Source organism: Eptatretus burgeri, chromosome 1, assembly GCF_056783735.1.
Source record: "Eptatretus burgeri isolate ZD-2024b chromosome 1, Ebu_testis_v1, whole genome shotgun sequence".
In the NCBI taxonomy this organism is placed as follows: domain Eukaryota; kingdom Metazoa; phylum Chordata; class Myxini; order Myxiniformes; family Myxinidae; genus Eptatretus; species Eptatretus burgeri.
This window is the reverse complement of record NC_140961.1, coordinates 34,123,664-34,139,785: the sequence shown is the minus strand read 5'-3', so window position 1 is coordinate 34,139,785 and position 16,122 is coordinate 34,123,664. Positions and strand designations below refer to the sequence as shown.

General features: G+C 41.0%; 2 protein-coding genes across 4 annotated transcripts in view; one reads left to right on the top strand and one right to left on the bottom strand.

Moving 5' to 3' along the window:
• Positions 1-4,061, top strand: part of LOC147034197 (uncharacterized) — a 54,443-nt gene extending 50,382 nt beyond the window's left edge. For 2 of the 3 annotated variants that reach the window (XM_085878465.1, XM_085878456.1), the window contains one exon: positions 3,006-4,061. In XM_085878465.1, the coding sequence (XP_085734591.1) occupies positions 3,006-3,489 (484 nt within the window). In that variant the 3' untranslated portion in view covers positions 3,490-4,061. The remainder of the gene's footprint in view (positions 1-3,005) is intronic. The other variant, XM_085878480.1, reaches the window with a different exon arrangement.
• Positions 4,062-4,266: 205 nt separating this feature from the next.
• LOC147034196 (sarcoplasmic/endoplasmic reticulum calcium ATPase 1-like) overlaps positions 4,267-16,122 on the bottom strand; it is a 46,675-nt gene continuing 34,819 nt past the window's right edge. The window contains exons 8-23 of the mRNA XM_085878502.1: positions 15,701-15,856; positions 15,295-15,603; positions 15,009-15,097; positions 14,690-14,792; positions 14,346-14,477; positions 14,098-14,223; positions 13,515-13,733; positions 9,400-9,522; positions 8,959-9,171; positions 8,622-8,842; positions 7,883-8,085; positions 7,640-7,725; positions 6,362-6,498; positions 5,990-6,107; positions 5,787-5,904; positions 4,267-4,772 (exon numbers count right to left, since the gene is read on the bottom strand). Of these exons, the coding sequence (XP_085734628.1) occupies positions 4,753-4,772; positions 5,787-5,904; positions 5,990-6,107; positions 6,362-6,498; positions 7,640-7,725; positions 7,883-8,085; positions 8,622-8,842; positions 8,959-9,171; positions 9,400-9,522; positions 13,515-13,733; positions 14,098-14,223; positions 14,346-14,477; positions 14,690-14,792; positions 15,009-15,097; positions 15,295-15,603; positions 15,701-15,856 (2,373 nt within the window). The 3' untranslated portion in view covers positions 4,267-4,752. The remainder of the gene's footprint in view (positions 4,773-5,786; positions 5,905-5,989; positions 6,108-6,361; positions 6,499-7,639; positions 7,726-7,882; positions 8,086-8,621; positions 8,843-8,958; positions 9,172-9,399; positions 9,523-13,514; positions 13,734-14,097; positions 14,224-14,345; positions 14,478-14,689; positions 14,793-15,008; positions 15,098-15,294; positions 15,604-15,700; positions 15,857-16,122) is intronic.

The following is a 16,122-nucleotide window of genomic DNA, read 5'->3' as shown; positions in this document are numbered from 1 at the left end:
CAGTTTATGTTTTGTAGCCCATTGATTGGCTGGATCTACATCCATACCTTAACCATAATGTTATTGAATTGTTTTTGTCACCTAACCAACTCGTCAACCAAGTTTTTAATTTTTTTTATTTTTTTTTTGAAATATCATGCTGGATATCATTTTTGACTCCATCTCTCAATGGTGCAGAATCACTTGCAAAATGAAAAAATTCTAGTATCCAGATTCAGATGGAGATCTTCACCAGAATCGAATAAATTTGTCCTTGTCTCACACTCAACCTGGCCACCAAGTTTCGTCCGAATCCTTCAGTAATATTTTGAGATACAGTGCTGTACAGTAAACCCTCAAATATCATGCGGGTTATGTTCCTGGAAAATGCCGCAAAAGTTAAAACCGCGATAGTGGAAACCAAGGGCCAATGGGAAAAGGGGGTTTCGGTTCATGGGCTTCGAGGAATGTCAGCAACAGCCAGAAATAAACACAACATGTAAAATATTGTGCCATCCACGGGACTTGAACAGTCCCGCCAACGGAGAATGAGCCGAAACGATGGAGGCGGTTTATTTATTTATAACCCAAACATGGCGGTTCTAATCGCTCTACCGCAAACGGGACGAGGAAGGTGGCACGAGTCGCTTTTCACTGAGTTAATGTTTATTTCTCTAACCAGAAATAATAATAAGACTCGGCAAGAGGAGGGATCCGGGGCGATTCGACGGGTTGGTGGTGTGGGTTCGGACGTGGGGAAAACACAAACAATTCCAATGGATATACAAATCTCAAACCCTCTGAGGCGCTAGGTACACACACACACACACACACACACACACACACACACACACACACACACACACACACACACACACACACACACACACACACACACACACACACACACACACACAGTAGCTGGTGGTCAGGCTTGGCCGTGGTGTCGACGCAACAGTCACTGGATTGGCGCCGGACGAGCTGGCGTTGTGCTCGTCAGGGGCAGGAGACACCGTGGTGCTGTTCCTGGTGGTGTCGACCTCCTGGTGTAGGCCCAAGTCCGCTCACAGCCGCCAGGGAGCCAGTTCTGACGCCAAGATGCGAGCAGGAGAGGGAGGCAGGTACGCCCGCCGTTCGGTTCCGTACTCCGAGCCAGCAGAACTCCAGAGCCAACCGAGGTGAGGCACGAGGCACAGCAAGGCCACGAGACACGACGAATCGAGGAACGAACCAGCGCAACCAGAGAGCACACTCAGAGACAAAACAGCCTCGACCAGACACTTTCTTTTTTTATCACTCTTCCTCCTCTTCCTTTCCCGAACAGAACCTTTTTATACTCGAGTCCTCGTCACTTCCAATCGAGCCCTTTTATTGGCCCTCTGCCGTCCCTTCCGCCAATCGTGATCACGGGGCGGAGCCATCCGTAGCACTGTCCTGTTACGTCACGGCAAGCCTACAGGGAATACTAAAAGGGTTTACGCATACACACTTACCCTAACCCATCTCCCTATCTAATTACGTGACAATGGACATTTACTAGACAACTTATCACCACTGAATCGCTACTTATTACATCGAGATCCTGGTACAACTCGAACAGCATGGCATACCGAATTAAACATCCTAATTACCCTTTGAATGCATACCCCCCTCAGACGTAACAATATGTACTGTATAAAGCAAAGCATGTTTACATTGAAATAAACCAATGTCACCCTCAGGGTGACCCGTATCTTGCCAAAAGGTGACCACGTGTGACTTCTTTAAGGTCACACTGAGGTGAACAGAGCTGCTATCCACCAGGAGCGACTCCTTTAGGAATATCTGCCTACGAGAGATTCCGATGAGAATCGTTCTACAGAGTAACCATGAAAAATATGCTTATGCCTCATAATGTCACCAAATGACGTCATAATGTCTCAAGCTTGACATATCTTGAAAGCACTCATCGAGGTGTTCAATTTGAGGTACTACACGATATGGTTCCTAAAACTTGAAAATTTGACCTTGGGGTCAAATATGTTTGACCTTAGGCGTTAACCATGAAGGTCAAGGCCAATCGCCACCAAATATTATTCAGCTGAGCGCCAGACCATGAACTATATTTCCATGAAGTTTGAAGACGATCCGATCAAAATTACTCAAAAAATAAGGGTTTCGTCGACTCCCCTGATTTGCGACAAAGTGACCTTGACCTTTGACCTTGACCTTCAAAATTTTATGTGCTGAAAGGGACCTCTATAGGCCTCTGATATGCGAAGTTACAAAAATTTCCAATGATAACTGTGCTCTGCAGAATTTTTTAAAGCGTGATTACAGACAAACAAAAAAAACAAAAAAATAAAACATACAAGTTGATGAACATATCTTGCAAAAACTTTGTTTTGGCAAGATAATAAACATGTAAATCTTGCCATTTAAAGGTTATGAGCTCTCCACACATTTTTACCATGACATGGAGATCAAGCAGTCAAGCTGGAGATATGAAGGAAGTAGGCAGTGCTGAAAGGAGAGAGCAGGTCATTATCAAAGCTCTTCTTTTGCGCTGACCTTGCTAATGGCATGACGAGGTGAATGAGTTTTTGAGTCTGAGCACAGGTCATAAGCCAGAACAGTTCAAAGTCATCTATTTATTATTGCAAAATGGAGAACGCTCTTTATAATTGCCAGACCCTTCAACACCTCAGCCGCTCCTTGAGTACAGTCAGTGATGTTTACCTGTTCTCTAGCACATGTCCAGAAGACCATGTAAGTGGCAGAGGAGAATCAGAGGAAAAGTTTGGCGATTCCAATTCCAGCAGAGAAAGCAGTCCATTTTGAAGAGATCCTTTAAGGAACATAAACCAACTTGGTTGAGGCCTGCTCCAAAGGTCAATGTTTTAAGTTTTTGGAGTTGAATGAGATTTTGTTTTTTTACATTTTGTACTAAACCACACAGTTACATATGAACAAACAAAAATGATGCCTCCCATGTCCCAAGATTGCACTCATTACCTTTGCTGTCTCTCCCGCCTTCCCACCCTCAGCTCACCAGCAACAAATGGGATTCCACACACACAACTGATTGTTTTTTTTGCCCAGCACTTTGCATTTCCATTTTGCTTTTGTTCCCGTCCTTTTGGTTTCTTTTCTTCTCTCCTTCGTTATCGTTACATTTACCTCATCCCTTTGGACTGTCTCGCAAACCCCTTCCTTGTTTCCCAACACATTCTTTTAATTAACTTGCTCAATTTAAGTTCCCAATCTTTGTTCCTGTTATTGATTCTCATTCCTTCGTTTCTCTTGTTCAACGTTGGTCTTTTTTATTCCTGGGTTTTCATCAGTTTTTTTTTTTTTTTTTCAAAGTCTACAGTTGTACTCTGCACCCAATCTGCTTATCTCCATTCCCTTCAGTTATTTGTCTATTACTTTTGTTCCTTCATGTTTGGCTTTCATCCAACTCCTTTCATTATTTTCCCCTCTTCATATTATTTCTCTCTTTTCTCATTCTCCCTTATAACTACCAGATAGTTACCCATGTTTCTCTTTTCACTTCGCTTCCCTTATGCATTGTTTCCACATTCCTCTTCCAATTTTACTTTATTTTTAACCCCACCCCTACCTCATCCTATTTAGTCATTCTCCTTTCTACCCCACCTCCCCAATCCCCATTTCCAAATGTTGCTGCTTTACCATCTACTTTCCTCGTCCTGCACACAAAAAGACAATCTTTTGCTAGGATATGACTTCTTAATGAATGTCATTTTTGTTGCTGCTTTTGTTTATGCATCTGGCACACGCACGCAATCACACACTCGCACATTTCAGCTTCTTTGTGTCTACGTGGATGACATCACTTTTGATTTCAAATTTATTTTCATTTATTTTCTTTGATAAAATTGTGCTGGAAAGTTATTTTAATTTAAAAGTTTATTTAGTTATTTAATGCACCTTTTATTTTATTGCTTCTGACTTCACTCTACCCATGACACAAAAATTTAAGACAGAACCAACCCAGTTGTGCAAGAAAAATGAAAATGCCCCAAAAAAAAAAAGAAAAAAAAACCCCCATAAAACAATAAAAACACTTTCAACTTCCACTACATATGGCTCATGCATTTGCTCATTTATTGTCAACCTGACTCTCTCTGCTTGTGTATTGTACAAATTTAAGTGATGGGGTTCGAACCGGGCTGCCGAGTTGAACACAAATGGGAAGGAGCGCTCTAATGATTGACGGAGCGGTTACGGATTGAGGAGGTGTAAATAGGAAAGTGTGTCTGCAGTTTAGGAACACAGAGACTCGTATTATTTCCGAATGGATGCTTTATTATTGTTTTGTTTTCACAACCGTACAGTACTTAAAGGCAGACACACAATCACTGGGATGTTTAAAGTGAGATTTGTGGGGATAAAGAAGCAAAAGGTTAGGTACAAATTTACACAACACGGAAAGTTAAATCACATACAATTCATGTCCAAATTACAGACAAATTTACCAATAGGCAGCCACAGATATAACTTAAGGATGTTGAGGGAATACCAGGTATAGAGGGGTAATTGGGGGAATGAGTAAGAGAATTGGAGAGAGGATTAGAAGAAGCGACGTTTGAGATCGAGATCTCGGGAAACGGGGAATATTTAAACAAGAATATTTAAAACATGCTTGACACAGCACCTAAGGCTGGATAAAGACACATTGAGGTGTGGGGATGAGGTGAGAAGTGTTTTTCTACACGTGTAGCATTTCCATCTTCATTCCAATCTCCACTGCAGGGAGATTTGATTCATTCTTCACTTGTGTTCTGGAGGAGCTGGATTTGGAGGTTTGGGGGGGGGGAGAGGGAAGGGTTATTTTGTTTAATTATGGTAATTTGTTTTACAAATGCAAAACACTGAAATTTTTTGGGGGGGATAATGTAATGAGATCTCATTTTGGTTTCATTCATGTCTCCTCATTTCATTAACCTCCGCCATCGAATGTGGATGGAGGTTTCTGTTTTCACCCCTTTCTGTTTCTTTGTTTGTTTGTGAACAGTATTATGGAAAAACTCCTCGACGGATTTCGACGAAACTTGGTTGGGGGGGGGTAGGTCTGGTCCAAGAATCATGCCATTAGATTTTGGACTTGGTCCAAAATCCAATATGGCCGCTATGGCGGCCAATTTGAAAAAATATTGGAATTTTTATATTTTTTTTTGCATTTTTACATGTTTTAAGTGATTTCCAACCCCCTGCCCCAAAAAAAATTGTTAGAGAAAAAAAAATTTTGCAAATTTTTTTCAACAAAATTTCGATTTTTTTTTTTTTTTTTGCATTTGTACATGTTATAAGTGATTTCCAACAAAAAAAAAACATGCCAAAATTATAATTGCGGCTGATTTTGGAACTTCAGGTGGATATACCCATGTAAAATCAATTTCTGTCTCAAGGAATCTAGTTATGACAAATGAATTGAGGATGTAAAAGTTAAAAGTAAAAGGGAAAGTTGCAAACTATAACTCTGTGAGCACTGTTGACGTCAAATTGAATGAATAGGATATCAGGTTCACTTGAGTGACCTAGCAGTACTGGCGGCGGAGGTTTTGCACTCGACCGAGTGCTCCCCTCTAGTTTCATCCTGTGTTTATTTACCATGACGGATACTCTCTTTATGAAATTTGAGTTGTAATGTTGAGGACACATTTTAAGCAAAGTTGTGGAAATAGCATTTTAAATATCGCTGTTAAGTTACAAAATGTAGAAAAACAAATATTGCGTAGGGCTTTTGTGAAGGTCAAGTTGTCCAAACTTCTGTTGCTGAATGTACAACATGTAAGCAAACTTACGTTCCAGATAGGTCCGAGCGATGAATTTCATGACCTCATCCATGAGGATGACGGGAATTGAAATCTTCACTACAATGAACCACTGGCTCCAGTTCAGAGGACGAACTTGAAATACGAGCTGGTAAAACAAATAGCAATTATGGTTACTCCAAAATTGATGCTTTGTTGCAAACTTAGTTTGCTGTAGCCGAGGTAAATCTTACCGGTAGGGGTTCAACGTAGAGAATGAGGAAGTGGAGGGACATTGAGAGACAGATGGAGCTCAGCAGCCAGATGTTAACCCAAGGAGGCATTCTGACCAGGGATTGATTTTCTGAAAGGCTGATTTGAGTGAGGGTGAAGATAAATATGTGTCAGGAGGACTATAAAAGGGTTTCTTGGCATTCAAGGATGTAAAGTAGTTTTTGTTTTTTTCCTTTAACCATGAAGTAAAATGGCACACATGTTTTGTCATTTTCTATGTCATTTCCAGCTAGTGACGCACATTGGGTGTGTTTCTTGATTCCAATGGAAAATCTTTTTGACTCCCCTTTATACAAGAGAGAAGGAGTTTTAGCGCAAGATTATCATGTTACCTGTTCAGAGCATTGCACATCTCAATGGTAACCAGCACTGACAGAGCCATGGTCATGGGAACAGGAGATTCAAAAATTTCACAATCCTCAATATCCTCAAATCCAGCAGCATCTGGCCGACACTGTGTGAAGTGGCTCTGATTGAAGGACAAAAAAAGCAAAGTTAAGGAATGAGACAAGGAAGGAGACAAAAATAAAACAAAAACGTGAAGTTAGGCTGGTGAAGCAGAATAATGAATCGATCTGGAAAGTTGTTAAAAAGATTAATCCCTCTGTTAGGTAGACAACAGCTGTCTCTCTTTGGTGATCTGGAAATGTCTGACTGTTCTGATAGCGAACATGTCCTTCAATCCTAGAAAATCACAGTCTCACCCTGTCGCTTCAGAATGATCATCAAATGAACCTACCAATTTATTTCCTTGGTCGTCCACTGGAAGAAGTTGGCTCTTGAACTCCTCGGCCTCACCATCAGCCATGATAATAACCTTTCCTCAACTGACCACGTAGCAAAGCTGGCCTCCAAAGCTAGCCAAAGATTGGGCATCCTCTATCGATTCAAGTTACTTGCATTTAACAAGGTTTTGTCTGTATCTCAATGGAGTACTGCTTTCCGTTATGGACTGGCGCTTCAGTATCACATCTGTCTCTCCTGGATTATGTGGAATCTCAAGCTCTCAAAATTGTTGGAATCTCCTGTGACGAGGCCGAAGTACAATGTCTGTAGGACTCGCATCGCAAGCAGGTCGATTCTCTCTGTTTCCTCCCGTCTATTCTTCAACATTGCTCCTTCTGCTCTATCAGTCCACCGACCGTACCCAGTACTTCCAGGATGCACATTTTCTTCCAGTAACTCCTTCTTGGTTGAACTTTAAAAATCCAGGCTGACCGCACACCCAAACTCTTAATCCTCGCTTCTCCCATCTATGGAATCTTCTGGAGGATTTTCCGTCTTGCTCTTCCCTCCACAGCTTTAAACAGGTGGTGCACCATCACTTCTTGTCATCTCCCATCCTAACCCATGATTCTTATTACCTCCATTAACCCTTCCTAACCCAACACTATTGCTGATTTTTGGGGCACTCTCTTTCACTGTCTATCTCTATTCTCTCTCTTCCTCTCTCTATCTGCCCCCTCTCTCTATTGCTGCTGTCTCAGGAAAAGAAAAGAAAAAATGGAGAAGCTTCTGGGATGTAATTGTAGAAATAATGGAGATAAAGGAACTAAGATGGGCATTGCGTGTGGTGTCTTTGGTGAGTGGGCATTGCTCTTTTGACATACCAGTTGATAGTAGTTAAGCTTGGGCCCATCGTCTGCATACATGAACCACCATGCTGCAGCACTAACCGTGGCACAACCAACATATCCTGTTTGAGATAATTTTGAGTCAAATGAGCAAAATTTCATTATAGGATATCAAATTGATAAATTGAATAAAATAAATGTGTCTCAGTATCAATGAGTATTTTAAGTAATGATACAAATATTTAGAAAGTAATAAGTAAAGTAAATAAAAAATTTAACCTCCGATGGCAAGATAGCGGAAGAAGAGCCATCCAGAAATTAGGGCTTCCTTGGGAGAGCGAGGTTGTTTGTCCATGATGTCCAAATCAGGTGGGTTGAATCCCAGAGCTGTAGCTGGTAGTCCGTCAGTGACCAAGTTAACCCAAAGAAGCTGGACGGGGATGAGAGCTTCTGGGAATCCAAGAGCAGCTGTTAGGAAGATGCTGGAAATGGAAGAGGGTGCAGAAGATTCAAAAGAAAAATGATTGAGTTGACGATTGATGGAAAGTGATAAAATGCAAAAGCAAACAATTTCTTGTTCAAGCAAATGAAATAAATAAAATCTTTCCTTTGTGGATATGTTATAACATGTTTTTTTTGTTTTTGTTTTTGTTCATAATAAATGCTCATCTTGGATGCATTTTATTTTCATATAGATATCGGGCTCATGACATCACATTGGTATTTGGGATAGATAGTAAGGTATTCCTCTAGATTTTCTGGTCTTCATGATGTAGATTGAGTACAGCTTTATGACAATAGAGTTCATGGGGAAGCTTGGACATAAATCACTTGCAGGACTGACATCAGTGTACTCTTACATGAATTTAAAGGACATTAGTACATAATGGACAAACATGATATTTGGGATTTGAACCTGTTGTTCTCCATGTTCTCAGCCAAGGGTTCAGGTGGGAGTATGAACAGGCCAATACAAACTGTACTGTATGCTCATCATTTCTTTTATGTGTTTACCTACCATACAACCTCACCAACGTTTGAGGAGATGAGGTATCTAATGAATTGTTTCATGTTGTTGTAGATGGCTCTGCCCTCTTCAACAGCAGCCACGATGGTAGAGAAATTATCATCAGCCAATACCATCTCACTGGCAGATTTTGCCACAGCTGTACCTGACCCCATGGCAATGCCAATCTCAGCCTTTTTCAGGGCTGGAGCATCATTCACTCCATCTCCTGTCTGAAATGCAAAAACTTTTTTGAGTTATGAAGAATATTTACATCAACATATATGCAAGGATAGAGATTAACATGTGAATGGTGTCAAAAGTGATTTTATAGAAAATGAGATGTTACCATGGCTGTAATCTCATCGAAGCTCTGCAGGAACTCCACAATCTTGCTTTTGTGTGTTGGTTCAACTCTAGCAAAGCAGCGAGCTTTTTTGCAGGCGGTCCGTTGGTCTGTTGGTGACAGGTCATCAAACTCTCGGCCTGTGTATGCACATCCAGTGACGTCCTCGTCTTCTCCAAAAATTCCAATCCTCCTGCAGATAGCCACAGCTGTGCCCTTTGTAAAAACAAATAAACCAGAAGGTGATCAAATGGAACAAAAAAGGAGATACGATGAAGAATGGAAGATTAAGGATGCTGGGATGAGGGTGTTAATATCAAGAGAAGTGATTTTTTGTAATGACTGAATGAATGGAAAGTTATGTAACTTGATAACATAAAAGTAGTGGTGGGGGTGAAAGCATTTTGTAGAAGTCTCAGAGACCAAGAAATCAGGAGGAATTACCTTGTTATCTCCTGTAATCATGATAACTTTGATTCCAGCATCTTTACAGAGCACGATGGATCCCATAACCTCTTTCCTCGGTGGATCAAGCATGCCCACGCAGCCAACAAATGTCAGGTCAGCCTGTAGAAAAGTGAGGGTTAATTAATGGTATTTTTTGCTGAATGTGGTTCTCACTGAAGAGCTTTGTGGTTGATTTTGGTCTGTCACCTATAAGGACATATAAAATGTACAAGTAAATTCAGACTATTGATGCTTTTATGCTGATACAGTTTTGGTTGGATAGCAGTAAATCAAACAAAATAACAAGTTCCCTTTTAATTCAAAGGTTTAAAGTGAGTTATAAAGATGTGAAATGTACACACTGTAGATACATGTACGAAGCACTTTTCAGGAAACGTAAAGCAAAACAAAAGACATTTCCAAATATAATGAAAAACCCCATCCTGCTCCCTCCAGGAACATGATCAAGTCGTCTCCCACCGCAGGGAGGAGGGGAGGGGGTGTTACCCTCGGTACTACCAGCACGTATGCAAAATTTGGTGCAGATTCGGCTAGCCCTGGGTTTTTTTCCTATGATTTTCATCTGTAAATACATAGTGTCTTCAGAAAGTATTCATACCCCTCTACTTTTTATTACATTTTGTTGTGTTACAGCTTGAATTTAAAATCGCTTGAATCTAAAAAAAAATTGTCACCGATCTACACAGAATACTCCAAAATGACGAAGTCAAAACGTGTTTTTAGAAATTTTTACAAATGAAAATCTGAAATGTCTTGAATCAATAAGTATTCAACCCATTTGCTATGACACTCCGAATTGAGCTCAGGTGCATCCAATTTCCTTTGTTCATCCTTGAGATGTCTCTTCAACTTGATTGGAGTCCACCTGTGGCCAATGCAATTTGATTGGACATGATTTAGAAAGAAACACAACTTTTTATGTGAAGTCCCACAGTTGACGGTGCATGTCAGAGAAGAAACTCTACCATGAAGTCCAAGGAACTGTCTGTAGAACACGTGTCCGTGTCCGGAGATAGAATTGTGAGTAGGCATAGATCTGGGGAAGGGTATAAAACCATTTCTCGAGTGTTGAAAGTTCCCAAGAGCACAGTGAGCTCCATTATTAGGAAATGGAAAGCATATGGAACTACCCAGACTCTTCCTAGAGCTGGCTGTCCACCCAAACTCAGCAACTGGGCAAAGAAGGATCTTGGTCAGGAGATGACCAAGAACCCAATGACCACTCACAGAACTACAGAGTTCCTTGGCTGAGATAGGAGAACCTACTGGAAGGACAACAGTCTGAAGCACTTCCCAAATCTCGGCTTTATGCGAGAGTGGCCAAACGGAAGCCACTCCTGAGAAAAAGGCACATGACAGCATGCCTGGAGTTTGCAAAAAAGCACGTAAAAGACAGAGAGCACGAGGCAAAAAATTCTGTGGTCTGATGAGATCAAAATTGAACTCTGGCTTGAATGCAAAATGCTACGTCTGGCGGAAACCTAGCACAGCTCATGACCAATCTAACACCATCCCTAAGGTTGAGCATGGTGGTGGCAGCATAATGCTATGGGGGATGCTTTTCAACGGAAGGTACTGGGAGACTTGTATGGAAAGAGGGAACAATGAATGGAGCCAAATATAGGCAAATCCTTGAGGAGAACCTGCTTCAGAGTGCAAAAGCCCTTAGACTGTGGTGAAGATTTACATTCCAACAGGACAATGACCCCCAAGCATACAGCCAAAGCAACACTGAAATGGCTTCAGAACATGAAAAGAACATGAAAGTCCTTGAGTGGCCTAGCCAAAGCCCTGACTTGAATCCCATAGAAAATCTATGGAAAGACTTGAAGATTGCTGTTCACTGACGCTCCCCATCAAACTTGACAGAACACGAGAAAATCTGCAAGGAAGAATGGGAGAAAATCCCCAAATGAAGATGTACAAAGCTGAAACAGACATACCCAAGAAGACGCGAAGCTGTAATCACTATGAACGGCACCTCTACAAAGTAGTGACTCAGGGTTGAATACTTATTGATGCAAAACATTTAAGCTTTTCACTTTAAATTAGTTTGTAAAAAATTCTAAAAACGTTTTGAGTTTGTCATTGTGGGGTATTTTTGTGTAGATCGGTGACAAAATTTTTAGATCCTCGTGGAGGATCTCTAAGTCTTACTCACGTGTTGTTCTTCATCTTCTTCTTGTGGACTTTTTTGTTTCACAGCCTACAGTTTTCATCGAAACTTCCTGAAACTTGGCATATACATTATCTGTAAAAAATACCCTGCGCAGACAATAACCATCTCCAATTTTGAAAATTCCTCCAAGAAAAAAAGTTGTGACGTCAAAATATCTCCGCTAATGGAAATCGCCTAAAAATTATCTCCGAAACTAGGCAAGCTTTTTGAATTCTGTTTGCGGGAATCGAACAGGGCATTCGCAGAGATGAATTACCGCACATATGATACATCACGATGACGTCATTCAATTTTATGACGTCATTCCTATTTTTTGACATTTTTTGTTTCACAACCCAGAGTTTTCATCGGATCTTCGTGAAACTTGCCATGTATATGCAGAAAGCCCACGCGCAGGCAGTAACCATCTCCGATTTTGGAAATTCTTCCGAGAAAAAAAGTTCACGTCATAATATCGCCGCCAATGGAAATCACCTAAACCATTATCTCCGAAACTAGGCAAGCTGTTTGAATTTTGTTTGCGGGAATGAAGCCGGGCATTAGCACAGATAATTTATCGCAAACCTGATACATCACAATGATGTCATATTCGTTTTTATGACATCATTAAGAGGACTAGGATCTTACCTCATTTGAGCTTGTTTTATTTAATCCATTTTAACTTCATGCTGTAACTCACCGAGATGTGGAAATGTCAAGGGGTGGGAATACTTTCTGGAAGAAGTGTGTGTGTGTGTGTGTGTGTGTGTGTGTGTGTGTGTGTGTGTGTGTGTGTGTGTGTGTGTGTGTGTGTGTGTGTGTGTGTGTGTGTGTGTGTGTGTGCGTGCGGTGTATTGAGGTGAAAGTAAGAAGAAAAAGTGCAAGGAAGAAGATTACGGACATACTTGTACATAAATATTCCTGTGTGAGTAATTTGTTAATACGTCTCCTTTAATTGTCGGAGTATTCAGTCTAATGGAAAGAGATGCATGCAGTGTGGTCTCGAGGATGAGAGAAGGTACAAATCCTCAAGGTTTTTTTGTGACCAACAATGAGTGAATGAAGCTTATTGTTGATGGTGTGGACCCGTACAATATCTGTGTTCAAATAAATTAGATGAGGTAAAATTAGGTTGTTGTAAAGAGAAATTAAAGTGATTGAGGGTAAAAATTAACGTAATATTGATAAAACGTGTATTAGGAGAAACTGCTTTTTTCAGCTTTTATATAATTTTAAGTGGAAAGTACAGGAGAAGAGGGGTAAGTCATTCAGAATGACCCCGTATCCAGAGAAGGGATTTAGAGTCGACCATGAATAGTGGACGAGCACTTCATGTATGAGTAAGAGCAGGTGGAGGCAGGCAGATTTTTCCACTGGTAACCAGCCACCTCGGTTTTTGCCGGCAGTCCCACAGTGATGTGGCACTTATGAGACTAGCTTGACGTCATGAAGCCGAGAATCGAAATCTCTTGTACTGTTACTTTCAGATAGATTTGAACCCATAACCTCCAAGATACTAGTCCAATGTCTGCACCAATAGGTCACCACTGCATCCTGCATAGAGGACAAGTCCACTGAAACGTTATTGTTGGATGTTATGTGCTCATGTCATCAAATATTCCAAGACTTGGTTTGCAGCAACTATGAATCATACAGTCTTATCTTTGTTAGGCAATTGCTTATTAGCAAAAACTAAAGAATTTGACCTATTATTGAGCAATAAAGAGGTTGAAAAACAGAAGAAAAAGGGGTAAACATATCTTGTATACCTCTCATACTAGTCAGGTGACCATTACCTTGGACAACTTCCTGTTTTTTTTAAATTTTTTTTTTTAAACCAAAGTAGAGTACTGTCATGCATGATATGAGCATTGAAACCCATTATAATGTGCAATCACATTGCTCTGAGCTGTTTAATGCCAAAGTGTCATACCTCATACTGGGTGAACTTTGAGGAATCCTCCAGGTTCATTTCTTCCTTCTTTGGTGGATTGTCAGAAGTGGCCAGTGCAATGCAGCGCAGTGTGTCTTTCCCTGTTCCGTACTCTCTGATCACATTCAAGATCTTGTCCTTCACGGGTGCAGTCAACGGTACGCGAGTGGTCCCCACACGCACATGGCTGCAGCGATCAATGACACCCTCTGGTGCACCCTGGAATTGAGAACGAAGTTATGGGTTAGGATTGTGGTTGTAGATGTGTTTATTCTGTGGGTGAAACTACTACTTGGTCAAACATTTGTTTTATCACAAGGAACAGAGTCATTCTATTTTGGTTGACCTCAAATGTTCTGTTTTGTACACTATTACAACATATTAACCGAGATGCCATAACTTTGGGATGGCCAGACGGAGGCCCCTGGAGTACTGGCGGAAAGTGGACATGGTGACGCATTCTTCCGGCACATGCTGCCATACCTGACCCATAACTTTGTTTTTTAGACAGCTTTCCTTTTTGTGAAACAACATTTACTTACTGCTATAAAAGTGATGCAAAATATAATTTAAAAAACGATACCTTAACAAACATTTTGGGACCGACAGCTGCCCTTGTTGGTTTGGTTGGGATGCAGTAAACAGACATTGATTTCCTGTCTCGAGAGAACTCCAAAGTGAATTCCTTCTTCATCAGCTGTTTTATAACCTGTGGTGACCGATAACCCAGGAACCATGGACACAACCATATCAAAGCAGAGACAAGAGATTAAATGGACAATTGCACCGTTCTGTAATTTTAAAAAATCCTCATATCGATCCAGGACTCACGTTGTTGCAGACGTTCGCTCTTTCAACTTTGGTGAGTCCATGTGTTGGAGTATCAAAAACATTCATCTTTTCCACCTGGCATACCAGCGCTGTCTCTGTTGCTTCTCCAACCTTCTCATACACACCCTTGGCCTGCAATTACAGAAAAATCCAAAAATAACATGATGTTCATTCATCTTCCCCCAAACATTTATCATCGCCCGTTTGTACCAAGTCCAACGCTTATAGTTAGTTAAGAGAACGAAAGCTCAACATGGTGTGTTACATCACCGAGGAAATGGCTCACAATAGAAGGGGAAAGAAAGAAACAGAATAAGGAAAATCTTGGGAATGGGTAGTCATACCTCATTGAAATCCAGAGATGAATCGTTGCAGAGAGAACAAATGGTGGCCAGTTCAACCAAGCCATCATATTGACCACACCGACATGGTTTTTCATTGTACAATCTGATGGAAGACAGAAAGTACAGAGAGAATTGGAGCACTGATTTTTTTGCATGGGGGTAACATAAAAGAAGAGTGGAGGCCGGGAGGAGGTTTAACAATTGAGAAAAAGTGAAATTGAAGGAGACATGATGGTGAAGCAGGACAAAGGATAAAGTTAATTGGATTATTCAGATAAACGTATGAAAACAAGGTACATCAAAATATCTATCGACTTACACCTCGCCTTCTGGTGCATAAGTGGAGCCGGTGATGTGGAACTCATTGAGAGAGCAGTGATCTCCATCAATCTTGTCAACGATGAACATCTAAGAAGGACAGCAGCAGATTTTATCTCTGTCTGTCTCCTGTTGTCTTCCCATGTTCTTCATGAATATCTCCTCCCCTTCCTCCATAAATCACTTCCAGACATTTATTTGTCTTTATTTTTTTAAATTAGTAACATGGTTATCAGTGCTATATTGAAGATTTAAAATCCCTAATATATGTCTTTTTTCCAACTCACCCGACACACGGACATCTGGTTGGTGGTCAGTGTCCCAGTCTTGTCTGAGCAGATCACAGATGTGCAACCCAGCGTCTCCACAGATGGCAAGCTACGGACGATGGCATTCTTTTTAGCCATTCTCCTGGTGCCCAATGCAAGACATGTGGTAATCACAGCTGGCAGGCCCTCTGGAATGGCTGCCACTGCGAGAGCTACGGCGATCTTGAAGTAGTAGATTGCTCCGCGGATCCAAGAGCCACCATGTACCGGATCGTTGAAGTGGCCAATGTTAATTAACCACACAGCAATGCAGATAAGAGAAATAACCTGGTCAAATGTGGGAGGTAATGAGAAAGCAATAAAAATACCGAAGTGATTTATGAGATCGACAATGAGGACATTGATGAATTGGACATGCCCTTACCTTGGACAATTGCTCACCAAACTCATCCAACTTCTGCTGCAGAGGGGTTTTATCCAGCTCTGTCGATACCATCTCATCTCTGATCTTACCAATTTCAGTGGAAACACCTGTTGCAATCACCACCCCTGTAGCCCTTCCTGAGGCTACATTTGTACCCTGTTGGGAGATTGGGCCAAAGTGAAAAAGTGCAGAGGAAAGAAAGTTAAGGTGACACGTAAAGAGTAGTTTGTATGAAATTGTTCCAAAAGATCGACCTGCGAAGCAAGATGCATATTTTAAAATTATGGATATATAATATATATTTAGGTCATCTCTGACGAGATGACCAAATAAAACCAGTCTCGATGTACGTACGTCCCCATTTTTTCTTCCGATTTTCTTGATATTTGGTGTGTGGGCAGTGGTCGATGAGGGATGCACGA